This window comes from Theropithecus gelada, chromosome 6 (assembly GCF_003255815.1).
Source record: "Theropithecus gelada isolate Dixy chromosome 6, Tgel_1.0, whole genome shotgun sequence".
NCBI lineage: Eukaryota > Metazoa > Chordata > Mammalia > Primates > Cercopithecidae > Theropithecus > Theropithecus gelada.
The window spans coordinates 63,295,652-63,314,515 of record NC_037673.1 but is presented as its reverse complement, the minus strand read 5'-3'; the positions used below and the strand labels follow the sequence as shown (position 1 = coordinate 63,314,515).

Sequence of the window (18,864 nt, the reverse complement as noted above, 5' to 3'; positions counted from 1 at the left end):
ATATAAACAAAACAAACATAACACTAAATATTTATTGTTTCTGTAGTTATTATTCACCCAAGAATTCCAACTTAGATTTTTCTATACGCACTTAAAATTAACCAATCTGTAGTTTCTTTTAGAAAAAGTTATTTATGGCCGAGTGCAGCGGCTCACGCCTGTAATCCCAACACTTTGGGGGGCCAAGGCAGGCAGATCACCTGAGGTCGGGAGTTGAAGACCAGCCTGACCAATATGGAGAAATCCTGTCTCTACTAAAAATAACAAAATAATGCATGCCTGTAATCCCATCTACTCAGGAGGCTAAAGTAGGAGAATTGCTTGAACCCTGGAGGTGGAGGTTGCATTGAACCAAGATCGCACCATTGCACTTCAGCCTGGGCAACGAGAACAAAACTCTGTATCAAAAAAAAAAAAAAAAGAAATTCATTTGTTTGACTGGGCATAGTGGCTCACATCTGTAATCTCAGCACTTTGGGAGAAAAGTGAGAGGATTGTTTGAGGCTAGGAGTTCGAAACCAACCTGGGCAATACAGTGATACTATAAAAATAAATTTTTAAGTTGGATTCTTGTCTCACCTGTAGAAACCATCTAGTATTTTACTTCCATTCTTATTTTACTATCACTTCTAATTGCACTTATTTCTGTTCCACGACATGTGGTTTTGGTCAATATTATTTCTTAGATCCCAAATCTACTTTTAAGATTTATTTTTCATTTCATTGGAGTATTCCCTGGTACTTCTTATAGGGAGGTAAATTTTGAGCCCCTGAATTTCTGAAAATATCATTATTTTGCCCTCCAACTTGAATAACTTTTAAATTTTGGATGTATTGCTTTACTGTCTTCTTGTAACCAAATCGCTGGTGAAAATTCCAATGTCAATCTCATCCTGTTCACTTTGTAATCATTTCCTTTACATTTTGGAATCTTTTAAAGAGATGTTTTTTATTTTTTTAATTTTTTTGAGGCAGAGCCTCACTTTGTTGCCTAGGCTGGACTGTAGTGGCACAATTGTCGGCTCACTGCAACCTCCGACTCCTGGCCCAAGTGATCCTCCCATCTTACCCTCCCAAGTAGCTGGGACTACAGATGCGCATCACCACACCTAGCTGATTTTTGTATTTTTTCTAGAAACAGAGTTTCACCCTGTTGCCCAGGCTGGGCTTTTAACTCTTGGACTCAAGAGATCAGCCCACTTTGGCCTCCCAAAATGTGGGATTACAGGTGTGAGCCACCATGCCTTGCCAATGATGTTCTTTACACCTACTCTAAAATTTCATGAAGATGTATCTAGAAGTGTATGTTTATAGTTTTGCTTGGTACTAACTGGACTCATTCAGTCTGAGAACCTATGCTGTGCTTCATTCAGCTCTAGGAAAGCTTATTTTTTCCCCTTCATTGTTTCCTTTGAAGAAGGATTCATGTTGGAACATGAGGACTCCTCTTCCATGTCTCTTTTCACATTATTTCTTAGTTCATTTGCATTACTTTCTATGCAATCTAAACCTAAAGAGCTTTTTAATTTGCTCTATAGATGTCTCCTTTCTACTCTCCAGCCCAACTGTTGAATTTACTTTTGACGGTTCTATTTTACATTATAAACATCTAAATCCTTTCATTAACAGCTTGTTTTCTAAACTCAATATCCTTTATACCTCAGAAGATATCATTTTACATATTGATTTCTTTAGACGTTGGTACTTATGTTTGTTGACTCTCATGGTGTTACTATCTGCACTAATGGTGGGCAAAAGGAAGAACATGCCAATGGTCAGATCATGCTAGCTCAATAGAGCTATACTGGTTTTCCTTCTTAATCTAAGTACCCACACTCTTTGCTCCTGCTTTGAACCAGATGTCCTTTCTGCACACAGCTTGGCATATAAAAGGTGGTTGAACTAAACCAATTACTTATGATGCACTATCACCACCATTCTTGGTCCTTTATATTGTCTTCTGAGGCATCTGAAGCAAAATCCACATCTCATGGTAGAATCCTCTGGCTCTAGCCCTTCAAAGAATTTCTCAAAAATTATGGATCCAGTGTACTCCCTTCTTTACAAAACTGGCAAGATTATTACATAACACTTTTGCCTATCATAGTATTAATCTTTGCTGTCCCTTGTAGGTATGTGGACAGGATGAGATTGAAGCATGCTCCATTTTGCTACTTTGAATAATTTATCTGCGAATAATTCCTCCTGTTCTTGGGAGAATGAATGTTCCTTTGAGGGATGCTGCAGTGAGGGATGATCCAAATATGAGATGTTTAGTATGCATTCTGGACAGGCATTAGTTCTCAGTGTATTAGGTTCTTCCTTTCATGAAGATGAGGAAACTTAAAATCATCCATCCTAAAATCCATGCTCTCTGCTCATGCTTTAATTTTTTAAGAATTTGTGTTAGTTTTTCTTTTCTGACAAGGAAAAGTTTGAAAGAGCAACTGAAAGATCCTTCTAAAGCTATACCTTGGAGGAACACAATTAATTTGATTAGGTTTAAGGAAAGTCAGTATTTATAGGTTTGTTTTCTGAAAAATAAGCTTTATTGAATCCCTTGAGGGGAAAAGCATAATTTTATAGCTTAGGTTTCTTCCTTCCCCAGTGATATGTTTCTCAAATTTTATCCTGAAATAAAATTGTGGGCCGATTGAGAAGCTAGATGGGCAGATGCATGGCAGATCACCATTGTCCCTGGTTGTTACATTAGAAAAGAAAGTTGTAACAGAAGATTCTTTTTGTCAGCCTCTTTCCTAAAGATTCTATAGAAAGGTTCAGAAGTATTTTGATTGTTCTCTACAATAAAACCTAGGTTGTTCTCTTAAAAAAAAATTTCAGGTGTTTTCTCTAAACATTCTCTAACATTTTAGGCTTTCTCAGCTTAGGATGAGCTTCTCAGGTGGTTGGACATTAGGACTGTGTATTATAGCTGACCACAAATTCTAATCTTGAAAAACTGCTTCATGAGACTATAGAAGATAGCATTCTCTTAAGAACTTTCCAAAACTAAATGACTACTTACTATCCCCTGGGCTTATGAATTCTGTAAAGAATTAGCAGCTTTAGGTAGAATATGGCCAACTTTTTCTGAAGGTTCTTATTTAGAAACAAAGGAATACCTGAAGGTCTGAGTTGGCTGCCTGTCTAGATTACTTTTTTTTTTTTTTTTAAAAGAGGCATCTTGTTCACTTGTTCATCAATTAATGCTCTTGATGAATCATAATTTTTATTTCGATGTCTATTTCATAAGAAATCTATTCACTGAACATTAAAACAGAAGGCTGTATTAACAAAAAAGGCAACAGACTGAGTGAAAAAAATACCCTTCCAAACAGATTTCACGTGTCAATCTCCATCAGAGAAACATTTCCCATCTTAACGGCTCCCTTTAGAAGTAAATAATAATAATTTGAGATAAACTACACTTCTTCCACACCCAGATATACAGGTTTTTAATGCTCAAAAAAATTGTGTATTTTTCATGAGAATTTCTCTAACCCTGAATTTTGTAAATAAACCAGTTTAAACATCATTAGTTTATCGATCCTCTATGTGTTACCTCATCTAGATATATACAAAAATTTGGAATGGATAAATGTTGGTTGATAAAAATATTACATAGCTGCTAATGGGATTTTTTAAGTACAGCAAATTAATACTTAAAAGTGTAGTTCTGCTTATGGCAAGTTTTGTGTTTAAAATAATTAAGTATATATACATCTTCACATCCAGGCCAAAGAGGTCAGAAGAATATTTACAAAATAAATATGCAGGGAATTTTAGAATTTCATTGATTCAGATGAAATGATGATTCCTTAATTAGCATAAAGCTTTAGATTGTGTCAACTATTGTATACTGTGTAAATTACTCTGATCAGCATAATTTTTTACTGGTTTGAGTAAGAAATTTTAACCACTAAAAGACAGTTGTGGTTTTGATGAATTGCTATATACTACTTATTAAAATAAAGTTAGTTATGGGTATAGGCCTTAACTACAATTTACTCAACAATATATAAACTAAAAATGTCTTCTCCATTTCCTCAAAAAATTTATTCTTTTATTCAAATTTTGAAACTTAAGTTATTACTACAGCAAACTTCTAATTAAAAGTCCTTGTCATTTAATTTTAGTTTTCCAATACTTTCAAAGAAAACTTGGTATAATACTCCTCTTGGTTAAGTTTCTTACTCAACTTTGTGTTGCAAGAATACTATAAAATTTTAATTAACTACAGTAGAATAAAATACCAGTGCATATAACATCTGTTGCATTTATAATACTTCAATGTAATGTGCAGACAATGAAGTTAAGGTTTGCTAAAGATCCATTGTTCTGTGGGGCTTAATTCCTTTTCCAAAATTATAATCTATATATGTGGTTCAAGGTAAAGTAGTTGAAAACTTCACAATTATTAAATATTTCTGATTAAAAGTAGAATGTGACTGTGAAAATCTGAAATCAATAAAAGAAATGTTAACTATTTTAGAATGCCAAAATTAATATTTAAAAACAAACTAAGAATAAAGGGAACACCGAGACTTGTCTTAAAGAAGCTGTTTGTCATTCTTTTTTTTTTTTTTTAGATTACAACACACATACAGTAAGTGAATTTTATCAAAATACAGCACATTTCTTATACTATATCCATAAAAATCAATTCCTATGTAAATAGTACTGAAAATCAACTAAAATGAGTTAAAATTTACAAAGAGTTGTTAAAGGGTTTCAATCAAAATTATTAAAACTATACAGTACAATAACCAATTGATAACATCTTGAAAGAAGTGCAATATTTGAGTTCACATATTTTTAAAAGTGCTGCCTACTTTGACTAGCAAGAATGGAAAGTGAGTCCAACTCACTTTTGCTAATATAATGTGGCTTGGTGTTTTAAGCTAGTCTTATAAAAGTCTTAATTAAAATCAAGGTTGATAAACAAAGCATAACAGATTAAAAATTCCCAAATTGCATTTCTTAGTAAATAAAAATGAAGTGCAATAACCAAATATTGCTCTAATGAAAAGTTCCAGACTAGCCTCAACTAAACCGTTATTGGTCTTCTATGGCACTTTTTTCTGGTCCAAATAACCATGCATTAATCCTTACCATTACTTGTTACTCAAATTTTATTTGATTACATACAACAAAAACAAATAAAATTAATAGTCTGGATAAACAAAATTAATAAATCTCTATCATCACATATTTGTTACAGTAACTAGGAACAAAGAAAGGCAGTTGGTGGTAAAACACTATTACATTGATACACGTAGAAACCCTTTAAAGACTCTGAAGTGTTGAGTTCACATTTAATGTTAACCTGTAGAAACAGCCCTTTATTTGAACACCTTTACACAATGGCAGGCCTCAAGGACCCATCCCTTTGCTCTACAACTCTCCACAGCAATTCTCTATCACTGTGCCAGTTTCACAAACTTGCTTTGGTTTCCTAGCTCCATGCGTACTGTTTCCTTTTACTTTACCAAGGCAATGCAAGGCCAAACAAAAATCAAGAGGTTTTCCTAAACCTTCTTACATTTTGTGTTACAGGCAACACAATCTTAAAACTGGCCATTTTTGTTTCATTTGCTGCTTAAAATAAAAATTATAAATTAGATTTAAATGGAGCGCTGATTATAAAACAGATTGCAAGTACCACCATTTGCAAAAAAAAAAAAAAAATTGGGATTTCCATAACACAGAGAATGCATGGACATGCAACCACAGTAGAGTTAAAAATTTCCTGTGACTAAAAAATTAAAAACTGAATCACCAGTAGCAAATGTATAGTCAATGGCTATGACAAGAACAGATCCTGCCGAGCTCATAAAATGCAATTATTGTCTTTTTTGCTTTATAAAAAAGACATTACCTATTTTATTGCATTATTCTCTTAATAAAAACATACTACCACATAGTACCCCCCATCCCCATTCTTTGCTTCCAGATTTTTATAGAAAATAACTGTTTTAATCTGGCCTTGGAAAGTGAACCCACCAGCACCACCTTCACCTACTCACTCTTCAATTCAATATGCACATAGCAAAAGCCAACACTTCAAATCTCTTGCCCACAACAAAAAAAAGTAGTTTCAGGAGAAAAACATTAATACCAGTTGAATAAAAATAAGGGCATAAAAGCTATGAGAGAGATAGCTCTGCCATCTGTCTCTGGGCTAAAATCAAGGCTAACTATTGCCTTGCACACAGTTCAGTCATGTATATGAAATCCAAAAATAAACCTACAATCTATACAAAAACAACACAGGTTTGTTTTTGTAGCCTTGATTGCTATGTTTAAAAACCTAACAAGTTTTATATGGTATGAATTCAACAGTCTCCTTTATATTCTGTACAGTGGTTCTTTCCCTCTAACCACAAGTTCCATTACTTCATTAATGTACAAATTTGAACATAATTTTTTGAGTTCTTCTTTATATATAAAAATAGTCAAAATATTAATTTCCCCTGCAAGTATCTTCCAATAAATCTTGCTGTCTTCCCCCCTTTTTTTGTCCACAGTGCTTATGAGGAAACTTCTCGTACAATGATGAGTTCAACTGTATTCTGGAAAGTTTTTAGCAAGGACACTGCTTGTCCATGTTCAATATTTATAAAACTGTAGCCATTAGCCTGGAAGAAAGAGGAAAAATGTTTTTAGGAAAAACATTTTATAGTAATTTATTTGCATTTCTGCCAAGTAGTTCACAAACCTGTAAGAAAATAAGAATCACTTTGGCAACTTAGAATAACATATGGATTCACAGGCCCTACCCAAACCAAGGAATAAAGTCTCTGAAGATGGGGTCTAGAAATGTGTGTTTTGTCCAACTTTTCAGACAATTCTCATGTAGCAGTTCAATGTTAGGAATCACTAAGAAATAATGTCAGACATGGTGCTGTATAATGCTAATGTGCGTCTGAGGTGACCAAACTGTAGCACAGCAAGGGGCAAGGGCTAGCCTTCCGATTGTCTTGAAGCCATCACATCAAGACCACCATATTTCTTACAATTAAGGTTAATATTTACTGAGGTTCTACTGTGTACCAAACATACAATTCTAAGTGTGTAATATGAATTAGATCCTTTGAGTCTCATAATGCTCAAAAAAGATTCTTTCACCATCTTATTTTAGAGAAGAGAAAGCCCAGGCATGGAGAGGTAAAGTAACTTGCTCGGTCACAAATTGAAACTACAGATTCCCAAATGGTTCAGGAAAATAAACGCGTATAACTGTATGAGTGTATGAGTGAGTGTGACTCTCTCTCTCTCTCTCTGTGTGTGTGTGTGTGTGTGTGTGTGTGTGTGTGTGTAGACGGAGGGAGAAAAGCAGAAGAAAGAGGAGAATAAACACTAAAGACAATGTAGCAAATTATGAACAACTGGTGACCAAATGATGTAATACTGGTGTTTATTGTACTATTTTTGTGGCTTTTCTCTAAGCTTGAAATTATTTAAATTTTTTTTAAAATTAATTTTATTTTTAAAAAGTGTTGGAACCAGAATTTAAACTCAGGAAGTCTGGTTTTCAGAATCTGTACTTTCAGCTACTAGATATTAATGTCTCTCTCTTTTTTTTTTTCTTGGTTTGAGGGTTATTTTTTAGTTCTTTAGTTCTCAACTAAGAACAGTGATGGTAGGGGTAGAAAATGAGAGCTAGACTTGTGTCCTAGGCTTGTCTTCTTCTAAGACTGCAAGTGTTTACGTAAAATGAGTAGCTGAAAGAACAAAGAAAAGGAAGGGAAAAATGAGTTTCTCAGATTTAAAAATTTTCTTCTCCATTTCTGAAAGGCCAATAGCCCACATCCAAGAAGTAGTACTCTAATCCCCCTCAAATTAGTAAAAATTAACATTCCTGAGCTTAAACAAAATCCTATGATGTATCAAACTTTTTTTTTTTTTTGAGACTGAGTCTCGCTCTGTCGCCCAGGTTGGAGTGCAGTGGCGTGATCTCAGGTCACCGCAAGCTCCGCCTCCCAGGTTCATGCCATTCTCCTGCCTCAGCCTCCCACGATTTTCAAAGTTGAAGTGAAAACATTTTAAACTATGAAAACATTAGAGTGTTATAAAATGAAAAACAAATAAAGATTTATTTTAATTACCTGAATAATTTTATCACCTGGCTGCAGTAATTTTGATGCTGGTCCTTCAGGCTGTACCCTTGTTACAAATATACCCTTTAATAACAAAAAAATAATTGTTTATTTAACTAAAAACAGTATGTATAAATAACAGAGTACCAAGGAGCAACTTCTCCTCCACACCATGCAAATATTTCAATCATGGTACAAGTTTTCTCCCTGACTTCTCTGAGTAATACTGTAACAAACTAGCTATTTTTACCTCTAGTAATTCTGACTTCAGTGATTTCTCTTGAGAGTAATAAAATTGCTTTTATAGATGTGTGAAAAAGCAATAAGAAAATTAAAGATCACTTGATAATATCACAAACATTCATAGTTTTTGGTTAAATTGTTTTAACTTGAACTGATCAAATTACAAAACAAAAAGGTAAGCAATAGAGTGGGGAATCAAGGTGATGTCTACCTAGATTTACATAAACATCTACTAGATTTTCACTTACATATAAGTATTGAATCAGCAAATAAAACTTTATAGGTGTTTCAAGAATATACAAAGAAAACTTACATCATCATCAGGTCTGAATGGGTTTCCTCTACCCCCGACACCACCTGATATGCTAAATCCAAGTTCTGGATCCTTTTCAACCCTCACTCGAATCTGAGTTAATATGAAAATAAAGGAAACTTACTATTTCAGAAAAAGTTATAATGCCACAACATCTATATTTAAATACTGATGGGTTAAGTCCAAGCAAACATAAACATAAGAATTCATCAAAAATAAACATTTGGTCAGATGAAGTGAAATACAACATAGAATATTATGTTAATGAGTTAGTGAGTTAAAGGCAGAGCTGAGATTATATAAAGCATAGCTCCTAATTTTATTGCTTGTCTTATAAGGATAAGGAATCAATTAAAATTGACCCTGTTTTACTTTCTAGACATCATAGATTTTAATGCCATAGTATATAAACACAAAACATGTATATTATTATCAGTTTCCACTTGTGGGACATCTAAATTACACAGCATCTCTGTTTAGCGGCTTGTTTCATAAGATATCTAAATGATCCACTGGTGGTTTTGTGATACTAACTCTTCATTTACTGAATCTGTTTAAAGGCTTCAAAGGAGGTAGGATTTTAAAATATGACCAATTGATAGTTTTTATAACCAAGCTATAGAAAAAGATGCAAGAATTAAAACTTGTGTTATAAAACACTCCCTTTCACCACACAACCAAAATGAATAAAGCATTTGTTCTCTACCTTTCTAATATTGATCATTTTATTAATAACTATCAAGACATAAGAAATGTGTAGCTTGCTGACTTTTTAAGTAATTTTTAAGATTAAATACTCAAAGTAGTTTGAAGTCTGTAGTCAAATTTCAAAATCTAAGGAGTTAAGATTTTAAGTGTCACAGAACAATTTCAGCTTAATGGTCTCCTATTTATATTCTTTTTTTTTTTTTTTTTTGAGACGGAGTCTGGCTCTGTCGCCCAGGCTGGAGTGCAGTGGTGGGATCTCAGCTCACTGCAAGCTCCGCCTCCTGGGTTCACGCCATTCTCCCGCCTCAGCCTCCCGAGTAGCTGGGACCACAGGCGCCCGCCACCTCAAGGAATGTCTGACTACTGGAGTATCAACCAGTTGTGGAAAAGCAACTGTACCAGAATAAATAAATCATGCCCAAAATACTAAATCCTATGTTGTATGATCACAAAGTCAAATAAAAATCACCAAGTTTAATACCTTATAAACATAACATAAAAATAAAACTTTAAATGGTAACAACTATGTTAACATTCTATATGGATTTACTGCTAATAATTAAGTAACCTATAAAAATACATAAAAAGCTTAGTCCCATATTTCAAATAGTCTTGATTATTCTTACCTCTTGTTTTGCCAGTTCATGGCCTTGTCTAGGAGAACAATGGGGCTGTGTATATGGAGGCTGGTGGGCCACTTTCAGCATCAAGTAATCAATTAGTTGTTCTCTAGAGGGATGCCTTGCCACAGATGCCTGAGGGGGGTGATGTATTTGACTATAATTTGCCTGAGGCCTGAGAGGCTGGCCCATCTGTCCATTACTCAAAGGCATCTAAGAAAAACATGAAGTATCTTAAAATGACCAATAATAATGTCTTATTTCAAATATTTGGATTTCTTCTTGGAGCATTACAAAAGCACTAGAGTTTCACATTCCAATTAAGTCAAACAATACCATGCCACTTACTATTTTTCTATTAATTTTAAACCTTAAAAGAAATAAGCTATTAATGTCTTAATTCTAAAGTTTCCCGAGTGCTTGTTACATTCACTTTTTTAAGCTTTCAAATGGAAGTACATCATATCTATATTTTAAATTACTTGCTTTTTTGGGAGCTATATTTGTATTTTCTTAGATGTATCTGTATTATAGTAACCAAATGTTAAAATGGCACATAGTATACCAAAATTTTAAAATTTAAGCGTCTATGAGATGCTATCTTTTCCCATACTAAATCAAACACACATACACAAAAGGTACATTTGCTGATGTTTTTCTTCAGAAAAAAACTAATTTTGTGGTAAAATTCTTTCCAAATTTAAATATATTTTTCTACTTTTATTCCTTCTTTCCCAGAATTAACAAGTCAATTCAGCTATCTATGTAGAAAACTGATTTATTCCTTGTGTGTATGTTAGCAACTTTTACAATCTCTTAATATTAATTTCAGACTGTTAGCCACAAAAATTAAATGTTGACATTCTACCCTATTCATAAAGCAAAAAGCAAAAAAAAAAAAAAACAAAAACAAAAAAATAGAAATTATTAGTTTGTTGTTGTTAGAGAACTATCTTTGTTTTAATGTCTCTCATTTTTAGAGAATAAACCTGACTTAAAATCACCTTTGTAGAAATGTGGCTAATAGCTTATTCTGTTAGCATGAGTAATCTATCTTAAGGTGGGATGCAGTAGCTCATGCCTATAATCCCAGCACTTTGGGAGGCCTACACAGGAGGACTGCTTCAGGCCAGGAGTTCAAGATCAGCCTGGGAAAACAGCAAGACCCTATCTCTTAAAAAAAAAAAAAAAAAAAAAAATTGGCTGGGCATGGTGGTGCACACCTGTAGTCCCAGCTTCTTGGGAGGCTCAAGTAGGAGGATCATTTGAGCCCAGTAGTTTAAGGCTGCAGTGAGCTATGATTATGCCCCTGCACCCCAGCCTGGGTGACAGAGCAAGACTCCATCTCTATACACACACAAAAAAGGTTACAGTCATATTACAAATATTTGCATATAAAAAGATTTTTGTGTAGAAAAATATGGTTAAGCTATTAACTTATAATTTCCTTGTTGGTTAGTAACAGAAAGAAAATCTCATCGACAAGAAAATTACGGGAAAACTCTGAGGGAAATAGTTGAGGTCCAGTTCCCTAAATTAACCCAAAGTAGAAAAGTTTGGAGAAAGATATGGCAACAGTTTCAAAACTACATGCTTTTCTTGGTGAACCTTGCTGAAAGATATAAAGTAGTTTAGCTTTGGTAAAGATTTGTACTTTTTAAAAAAGGCATTCTATTTCACTGTTAAACTGCGTTGTACTTGAGAACTCAGTTAAATTCTGAAGTCTGGGAACACACATGGGTATTCTGTGACAGGACACAAGGATGTTACTGACAAATCTTATACTGGTTGGAGAGAAGGAAAATGAAGTGCTATATTAGCCCAACATTTTTAGGGAAAAAAACCTGTTTATTACTTGATCACTATAGATTTAATGCAACTGGTTTGCCCATGAGTAATTAACTGGTTCTGCTGTTGCTTTATTACTCACATACGATTCTGCAGATAGCCCATGATTTTCTCTACGTTTATACCATTTATTCCTACATGTAAATTCAGTATCTTTCTCCTGGGTAAAATCCAGGTGATAATTACTACTGACCTTAAGACTCCCTGACACCAGATATTTGGTCTTGCCTACATCAGTGTTAAACATACACATGGAATGTATTAAGCTACAATTAGCAGATGGCTCAGGAAATTAAAAAGTATTAAAACAAACTCAGTAACCCTAAACCACAAAATATATGTAATGAGAAAAAACTGGGTGACAAAGCTCAGTTAAAAGAAAAGAGGGTTAGAAACTTATGAACTTATGTATTAGATGAACTTAAGTATTAGATGACTGGGTAGCTACTACTCTGAAGGGCAACATAAAAGTTTTATGTCATAAATAACTATGCTTCATAATTATATCTGGTCATACTAGAGGGATGGAATCAGTTAAGAAAATAAGGAAAAATAGCTGAGGGAGGATAGTAAAAAATTATCTGCCTGGCACTGGCCATACATAGATAATTGCAACAAAAGTACTAAAAACTCAACCATCATCTATTCTGTCATATACAAAAATCTTTCAAGATGATTTCTAATTACATTTGAGGTAATTACATTTGACTTTGGTAACAGTAAAAGATCCTAGAATGAAGAATTTAACACAAGTTCATCTTCAATTCTCCAAATAGTTTTACTATCAGGAATACCAAAAAGGCCCTGATTCAAATGATAAAACAAATAGGTGTTACTATATAAGAGAAATCTAAATGCAAAAATAAAACAATTTCTCCAGGGTGGAAAAATCATGGAATGAATTGAGAAATAGTAGACAGGGTCAAATCCTATTTTGTATTTCTGATATTTTAAAAATCCTTACTAATAAAGGAGGGAAAGCCCTCAAAAAAGTATTTTCATCTAAAGCAAATATAATATCTAGTCCAAAAGCTGCAAAATATAGAAAGCTCACAGATACTACATTATGTTTTCCCAAGCACCCACTTTCATCAAGCTGTCTGGAGGAACATCTTTGTGACTAAGTGTGGCTGATGAGTAGCTCTGCTGTCCTGAAATCAATATACCATCTTGACAAGAATCTCCTGAACTGGATGTTTGGGTATGCTTCAAATGAGAAGGAAATAAAAGGTAAACAAATAATGTTCTTTAAGATGTGAAACCAAGGGGATGACACTTGAAAGACGATTAGGAAAAAGTACTGCCAAATAGTGCAAAGATGAAGACCCAAATCAAACACTGCCATCATTATTGCCATCAATTAGTATCTTTCACGTCTTCCAAAGGTACAGAGCAAGATGTTTTTGTATGTATGAAAAGCTTATATGAAAATATAATCTATTTATGTACAATACACACATGTAGAAGATGAATTCTGCATGTTATTTTCCTTTTAGTTTTACTTACAGCAATACCTAGCTTTTAAGACCTTTGAACAAATATAATTATTAATCAAAGTTCAGAGTCTCAAATTTTAAGACCAACTAAAACACACTCATGTTGAGCACTATAAAAAGATTTTTGGTAAAAATAAATAAATAACTGCTGTTCTTCTAATAGAACAGTCCCCATGGGATTTTTTTTCCCCTAAATTTTAATAAGCAGAACCAATACACTTATAGTCTTATAAAACTTACTTTATTGGGATAAGACTGGGGTGTGAAATGAATATAAAATTTGCTGTAGCTTAATTCTGCCACACTGAGTTCAACAGTTTCAAAAGTACTGATTTGGAGAAATGCTATTAAACCCAATTAACTGGTTAATATTATTCCTGTATTATAGTTTACCAAGCCGATAGCTTTAGGGGAAAAATAGACTCAATCTCATTATCCCTGAACATATATATACACACACGTATCTCTGTCTACATATACATATATATATACACACACACACACCTCTCTCTCTCTCTCTTTGGAGATAGAGTCTCACTTTGCCACCCAGGCTGTACTGTAGTAGTGTGATCATGGCTCACTACAGGGGGGTGGGGCAGGGCAGAGACAGGGTCTCCCTACATTGCCCTGGCTGGTGTCAAATTCCTGGGCTCAAGTGATCCTCTAGCCTCAGTATCCCAAAGTGCTGGGATTACAGGTGTGAGCCACTGCACAGAGCCCCTGAATATTTCTTATTATAAATATGCCAGGAAGCAAGACACATATGTTTTTCACTTCAATTTTAGTTCTAAGCACATCCCTATATATGTTTTAGAAAACAAAACAGATTGCGATAAATAGCACTATTGTTACGTTCAAAACAGCTTATGGCTAGCAACATAGAAATGCAGACTACATCATCATATTGAAAAATTAATCTAAAATCTACTTTGTTATGACATACTACAGCACACATGTAAAGTTAAGGATTTCAAATTTAATCTTAGAAATTATATCTGCAACAGATCTATCATGTGCAGTTAGTTCAAACCATGGCTTAGAATTTTTAGACATGATCTAATTTTGTGTATTTACGCAATGAATACTTTATTTTCCTTCTCCCTTTCTGATATGTGCTTTTAGAATACATAATAATGAATTTAGCTCTCAGCTTGAAATTTTAACTGAGGTGTGAATGTATAACTATGTTTACCTTTTAAAAGAACAAGGATACCATGAATGTAAAAGTCAATGGATTCAAAGGCTCCAAATTGAAAAAAAAACAAGCACAAAATGTTACTATAAAAGAATCTGGAAAATACAATTGCTCCAGGTGACTATAAATGGCAAAGATTACCCCTGAGTTAATAAAAGCCACCGATCTTTACCCCCATGGACTCTTGGAATGAGAGACTGATAGTTATCACCCTTCTCTCTTATCTTTTAAATTGAGAGGTTCCTGGCTGGGCACAGTGGATCACGCCTGTAATCCCAGCACTTTGTGAGGCCGAGGCAGGCAGCTCATCTGAGGTAAGGAGTTCAAGACCCCTGGCCAACATAGTGAAACCCCGTCTCTGATAAAAATGCAAAAATTAGCCAGGTGTGGTGGCGGGCACCTGTAATCCCAGCTACTTGGAAGGATGAGGCAGGAGACTCGCTTGAACTCGGGAGGCGGAGGTTGCAGTGAGCTGAGATCACGCCATTGCACTTCAGCCTGGGCGACAAGAACAAAACTCTGCCTCAAAATAAATAAATAAATATGTAGATAAGTAAGTAAACAAACTTGGGAGGTTTCAACATGACTACTGCCACTCAACAGCATAGGAATCACATGGTGGCAGGTGACAGAGGACAGTGTTTAGGTCAGGTACAGCCAGAGCCAAGAGAATCCAGGAGATTGCTCCTAATCTGTAACACCAGAGGAGAGTCAGGGATATATTAAAATAGGGGATACCATCGCTCAGGTAGAAGTAAAGGACCCAGAAGTAAGCAAATACTTCACATGGAAACAATGGGGAGGGGATAAAATAGGGTTATTAGAGAGAAAACAGTCTTTTCGGGATTGAAGGAGAGGGGCAGAAGGAAATATTTTAGAGGCCAAGCTACTACTTCAAGTTGTTATGCGAAAAAAATCTTAAAACAGGGCCACCCAGAGTTCTTCTTTCTCTTTCTCTGTGTTTTTATCCCCCAGACTTAATTTTGGTTAAAATGATAAACCTTTCTTCTTCACTACTAAGGAAATGTTTAGTAAAATGTGAGTAAGAAAGGATTTGTATTTTGTCTTTTCACTGATACTTATCACAATTTCTCCAGTCTCACAGCTAATCATGCTCAGTGAATTATGATTAACTTTAGTTCAGGGTAGTGCTTTCTCTCAGTCAATTCTCAATCACTGGAGTTAAAATTATTCTTCCTTGTAACAGGTCTATGGATTACATATAGCATAGCCTTAAAATCTTTAGTTAGGAACAGAAAAGTTTAATATTAAGAGAAAAAATACTATAAAGAATAGTTTTTAAAAACTCTCAGTTATTCCTATTGTACACTGCTTTTTGCTTTTTGCTGACTACATCATTAGTTTATGACCAAAGAAACTCAAGAGATAATGACTGTATCAGCTTTGAAGAAAGGTTTAGAACTAAGCCATGGAAGAACTCAGAGGAAATCAAGGCTTCTAGCCCAGAGTAAACATTTTTTTCCTGGAAACATTAAAACACTTAAAATTTGGGGTTTTCTCTTCTACAAACTAAAAGTATTGGTCTAGTGTAGGTACTCACTCGAAAAATGTGCCCACCAGAACCTCTTCCATCTGCAACACTCAAGGCAAGACTGCCTTGGCTGCTATGCAAATCCCTAGAGCTGCCATAGTGAAAACTGCTTACAGCAGTAAAATTGGAATTAAAGGACCTTGACAGCATGCTCTGAATAAAGAGGGGATAGATTTAACAGAGATTAGTGTAGCATGCAAAATCCACGAGACATGTTATATATGCAGACTTATTTTCAAGTAACCCCAAAACCAGAGAAGTATCATGCAACACTAATTTTCAGAGTCACTGAAAGAAATTGGAACCATTTACCATGTATTTACATGACAACATATACATATACACAAATTACATGTAAATACAACCATTCGCATGTTTAAGCAAAGGAAGTACAGACATATAACTGCTTTTAGAATGCTATTTCCTTTACTCCTAACACATCTTTTATGTCAGAAAATAGGAACTGACGCCATATGCAGATCTATGTGTATCTAAAGTCATACACAGAACAGAAATTAATTTATCTATATAAAGATAAATTTTACCAACACCCAATAATTCTAAGTCAAATGAATTTTTAGAGATCTACTTCATTTTATGCAAATTCTAATGTATTAAATAAACAGTGTTTAAATATACATAACACAAAATATATTTGCAAAAAATACCATTTCAATTTTTTTTTATTTTTTTAAGAGGTAGACTCCCAGTCTGGAGTACCATAGCATGCTCCTGGCTCACGGCAACCTCAAACTCCTGGGCTCAAATGATATTGCCTCCTGAGCAGACAGAACTACAGGTCCTCAACACCACACCTGACTAGTTGTTATTATTATTTTTTTTGTAGAGACAAGGTCTCACAACATTTGACCAGGGTGGTCTCAAACTCCTTCCTTCAAACAATCCTTTTGCCTCAGCCTCCTAAACTGCTGGGATTACAGGTGTGAGCCACTGTGCCCAACCACATTTCAATTTCTAAATGTTTAGATGTTTAGAAAAATATCTTGCATTACAGAACAGTTTTAACATACACAAACTTATGATATACTCTTTTTATTTTTTAAAGAGACAAGAGTCTTGCTATGTTACCCAGGCTGGCTTCAAATTCCTGGGGTCAAGCCATCCTCCTGCCTCAGGCTCCTGAGTAGCTGGGACCACAGGTGTGCACCACTGTGCCTGGCTAATTTTTTTTTATTTTTAATGGAGACAGGGTCTCACCATATTGCCCAGGCTGGCAAATATAACTTTTAAAATGCTCCTGCTGCTCTAAAATTACAACAAGAAGAAAACGAGAAAATGTGTGGCAAATTTTCCCCATTCAAATAAACTCGTATTAAAGATCACTGTATTTTAGGAGTTAGTGGTGGCCTTTGCTGCCTAAATTTAAAGAGCCATTGATGGAATCCTCTCACAAACTGAGTTCATATGAATACCTAATTGCTAATCCCAGAACCGCCTGAAGATGTACCTCAATAAACGCACTGCCTGATTCCTGCTGTTCCACTTGTTTATGAACTGCTGTTCTTTCATGTGAGTACCTTTAGTCATGTCCCTGATGAGGGCTTAACAGTCTAACTGGGGAAACCACATTTTGAGCATGGCTTATTATTAATACAGAAATATCATAACAAGCATTTCTGTATTACTCTTAGCAAATATATTCCTTCTCAAAATTTGAAGTTGACATCTGATGCCAAGAAACAATACAAGATTCCAGAAAGAAAAGGATCCATAAAATTACCATGTACACTTCCAGTTATTCTGTGAATTCTAACATAAAAGCTAAACTTATAGCCCAGACCTGCATCTTCCCAAACCATTTCACCAAGGATAAGATTTAGCAGAAGCAATTCGGAGGTTTCATAAACATTTGACTGGAATAAAAAAATAAATCATTCATACATACATAAATAACAGACACACACACATTTGCTGTGCAGAGAGCTTTAATGTGTTATTGACTCAAGTGGCCTGATTAACCCTTTACACAGATCTTGCAGCAAAGCCTTCTCTGAAGTCATCTCTAAACACATGAGCCTACTGTAAATATTTTACTGACGAATAAAGCTGAAGCTCAAAACAGGTCTGGTTTTAAATTCAGGTTTGTGCAGACATCCACATAAAACCGCTTCCTGTCACAACACATTGTGCAGTGCTCAATTAAATGCTAGGCATAATGTCCCAGGCAATGTTGTTCATTACATACTGATAGTTGTATAATAACAAGTGAACCTAACACTTACCATGCTGTGTTAATCATATTATGGTTTGGAATGCTTAATATCTGAGTTCTCATAAGGAATGTTAGTAAATGCTGATAGTAACCATTCACCTTTGAAATATAAAGTTCTTATTCCTTTTCAAATTTTGCTTATTAGTTTAATTAAGTAAATTTTGAAATTTTTAAGGTGACATCTACTACTTTACATCTTTGGATTCGAGGTAGGTTTTTTTGTTTGTTTTTTTGTTTTGTTTTGTTTTTGGCAGTGGGAGGTAAGAGGGGTGACTATTAAAAGGTTTAAAAACTAATTAAGTTTCAATAGATTATCTGTTATTACTAACTCTCGGCTGAGTAAAGTAGCAAATTTTAATTTGGGAACTGACCTCATGAGGTAGGCCAGACATTGTGAAAGCCACTAGGGAAACATTTTTACATGTCTACTTTGCCATTAGAATTAAGATGGTGGGTGTAGGGGAGTGAATGGAGATCCTCCATCATCTTCTACCACTTTGAATCAATGCTTTGAAGTCTGGAATCTAAATCCTGCTGCTATTAAAGTAGTTAATTAG

At 34.6% G+C, this 18,864-nt stretch overlaps 1 protein-coding gene across 5 annotated transcripts in view; it reads right to left on the bottom strand.

The window, feature by feature from the left end:
• Positions 1 to 4,548: 4,548 nt before the first annotated feature.
• Positions 4,549 to 18,864, bottom strand: part of ERBIN (erbb2 interacting protein) — a 160,068-nt gene continuing 145,752 nt past the window's right edge. For 2 of the 5 annotated variants that reach the window (XM_025387461.1, XM_025387463.1), the window contains exons 22-25: positions 9,990 to 10,196; positions 8,656 to 8,748; positions 8,109 to 8,183; positions 4,551 to 6,638 (exon numbers count right to left, since the gene is read on the bottom strand). In XM_025387461.1, the coding sequence (XP_025243246.1) occupies positions 6,531 to 6,638; positions 8,109 to 8,183; positions 8,656 to 8,748; positions 9,990 to 10,196 (483 nt within the window). In that variant the 3' untranslated portion in view covers positions 4,551 to 6,530. Of the gene's footprint in view, positions 6,639 to 8,108; positions 8,184 to 8,655; positions 8,749 to 9,989; positions 10,197 to 16,083; positions 16,228 to 18,864 lie in introns of all 5 variants that reach the window. The other 3 variants (XM_025387460.1, XM_025387464.1, XM_025387465.1) reach the window with 3 other exon arrangements.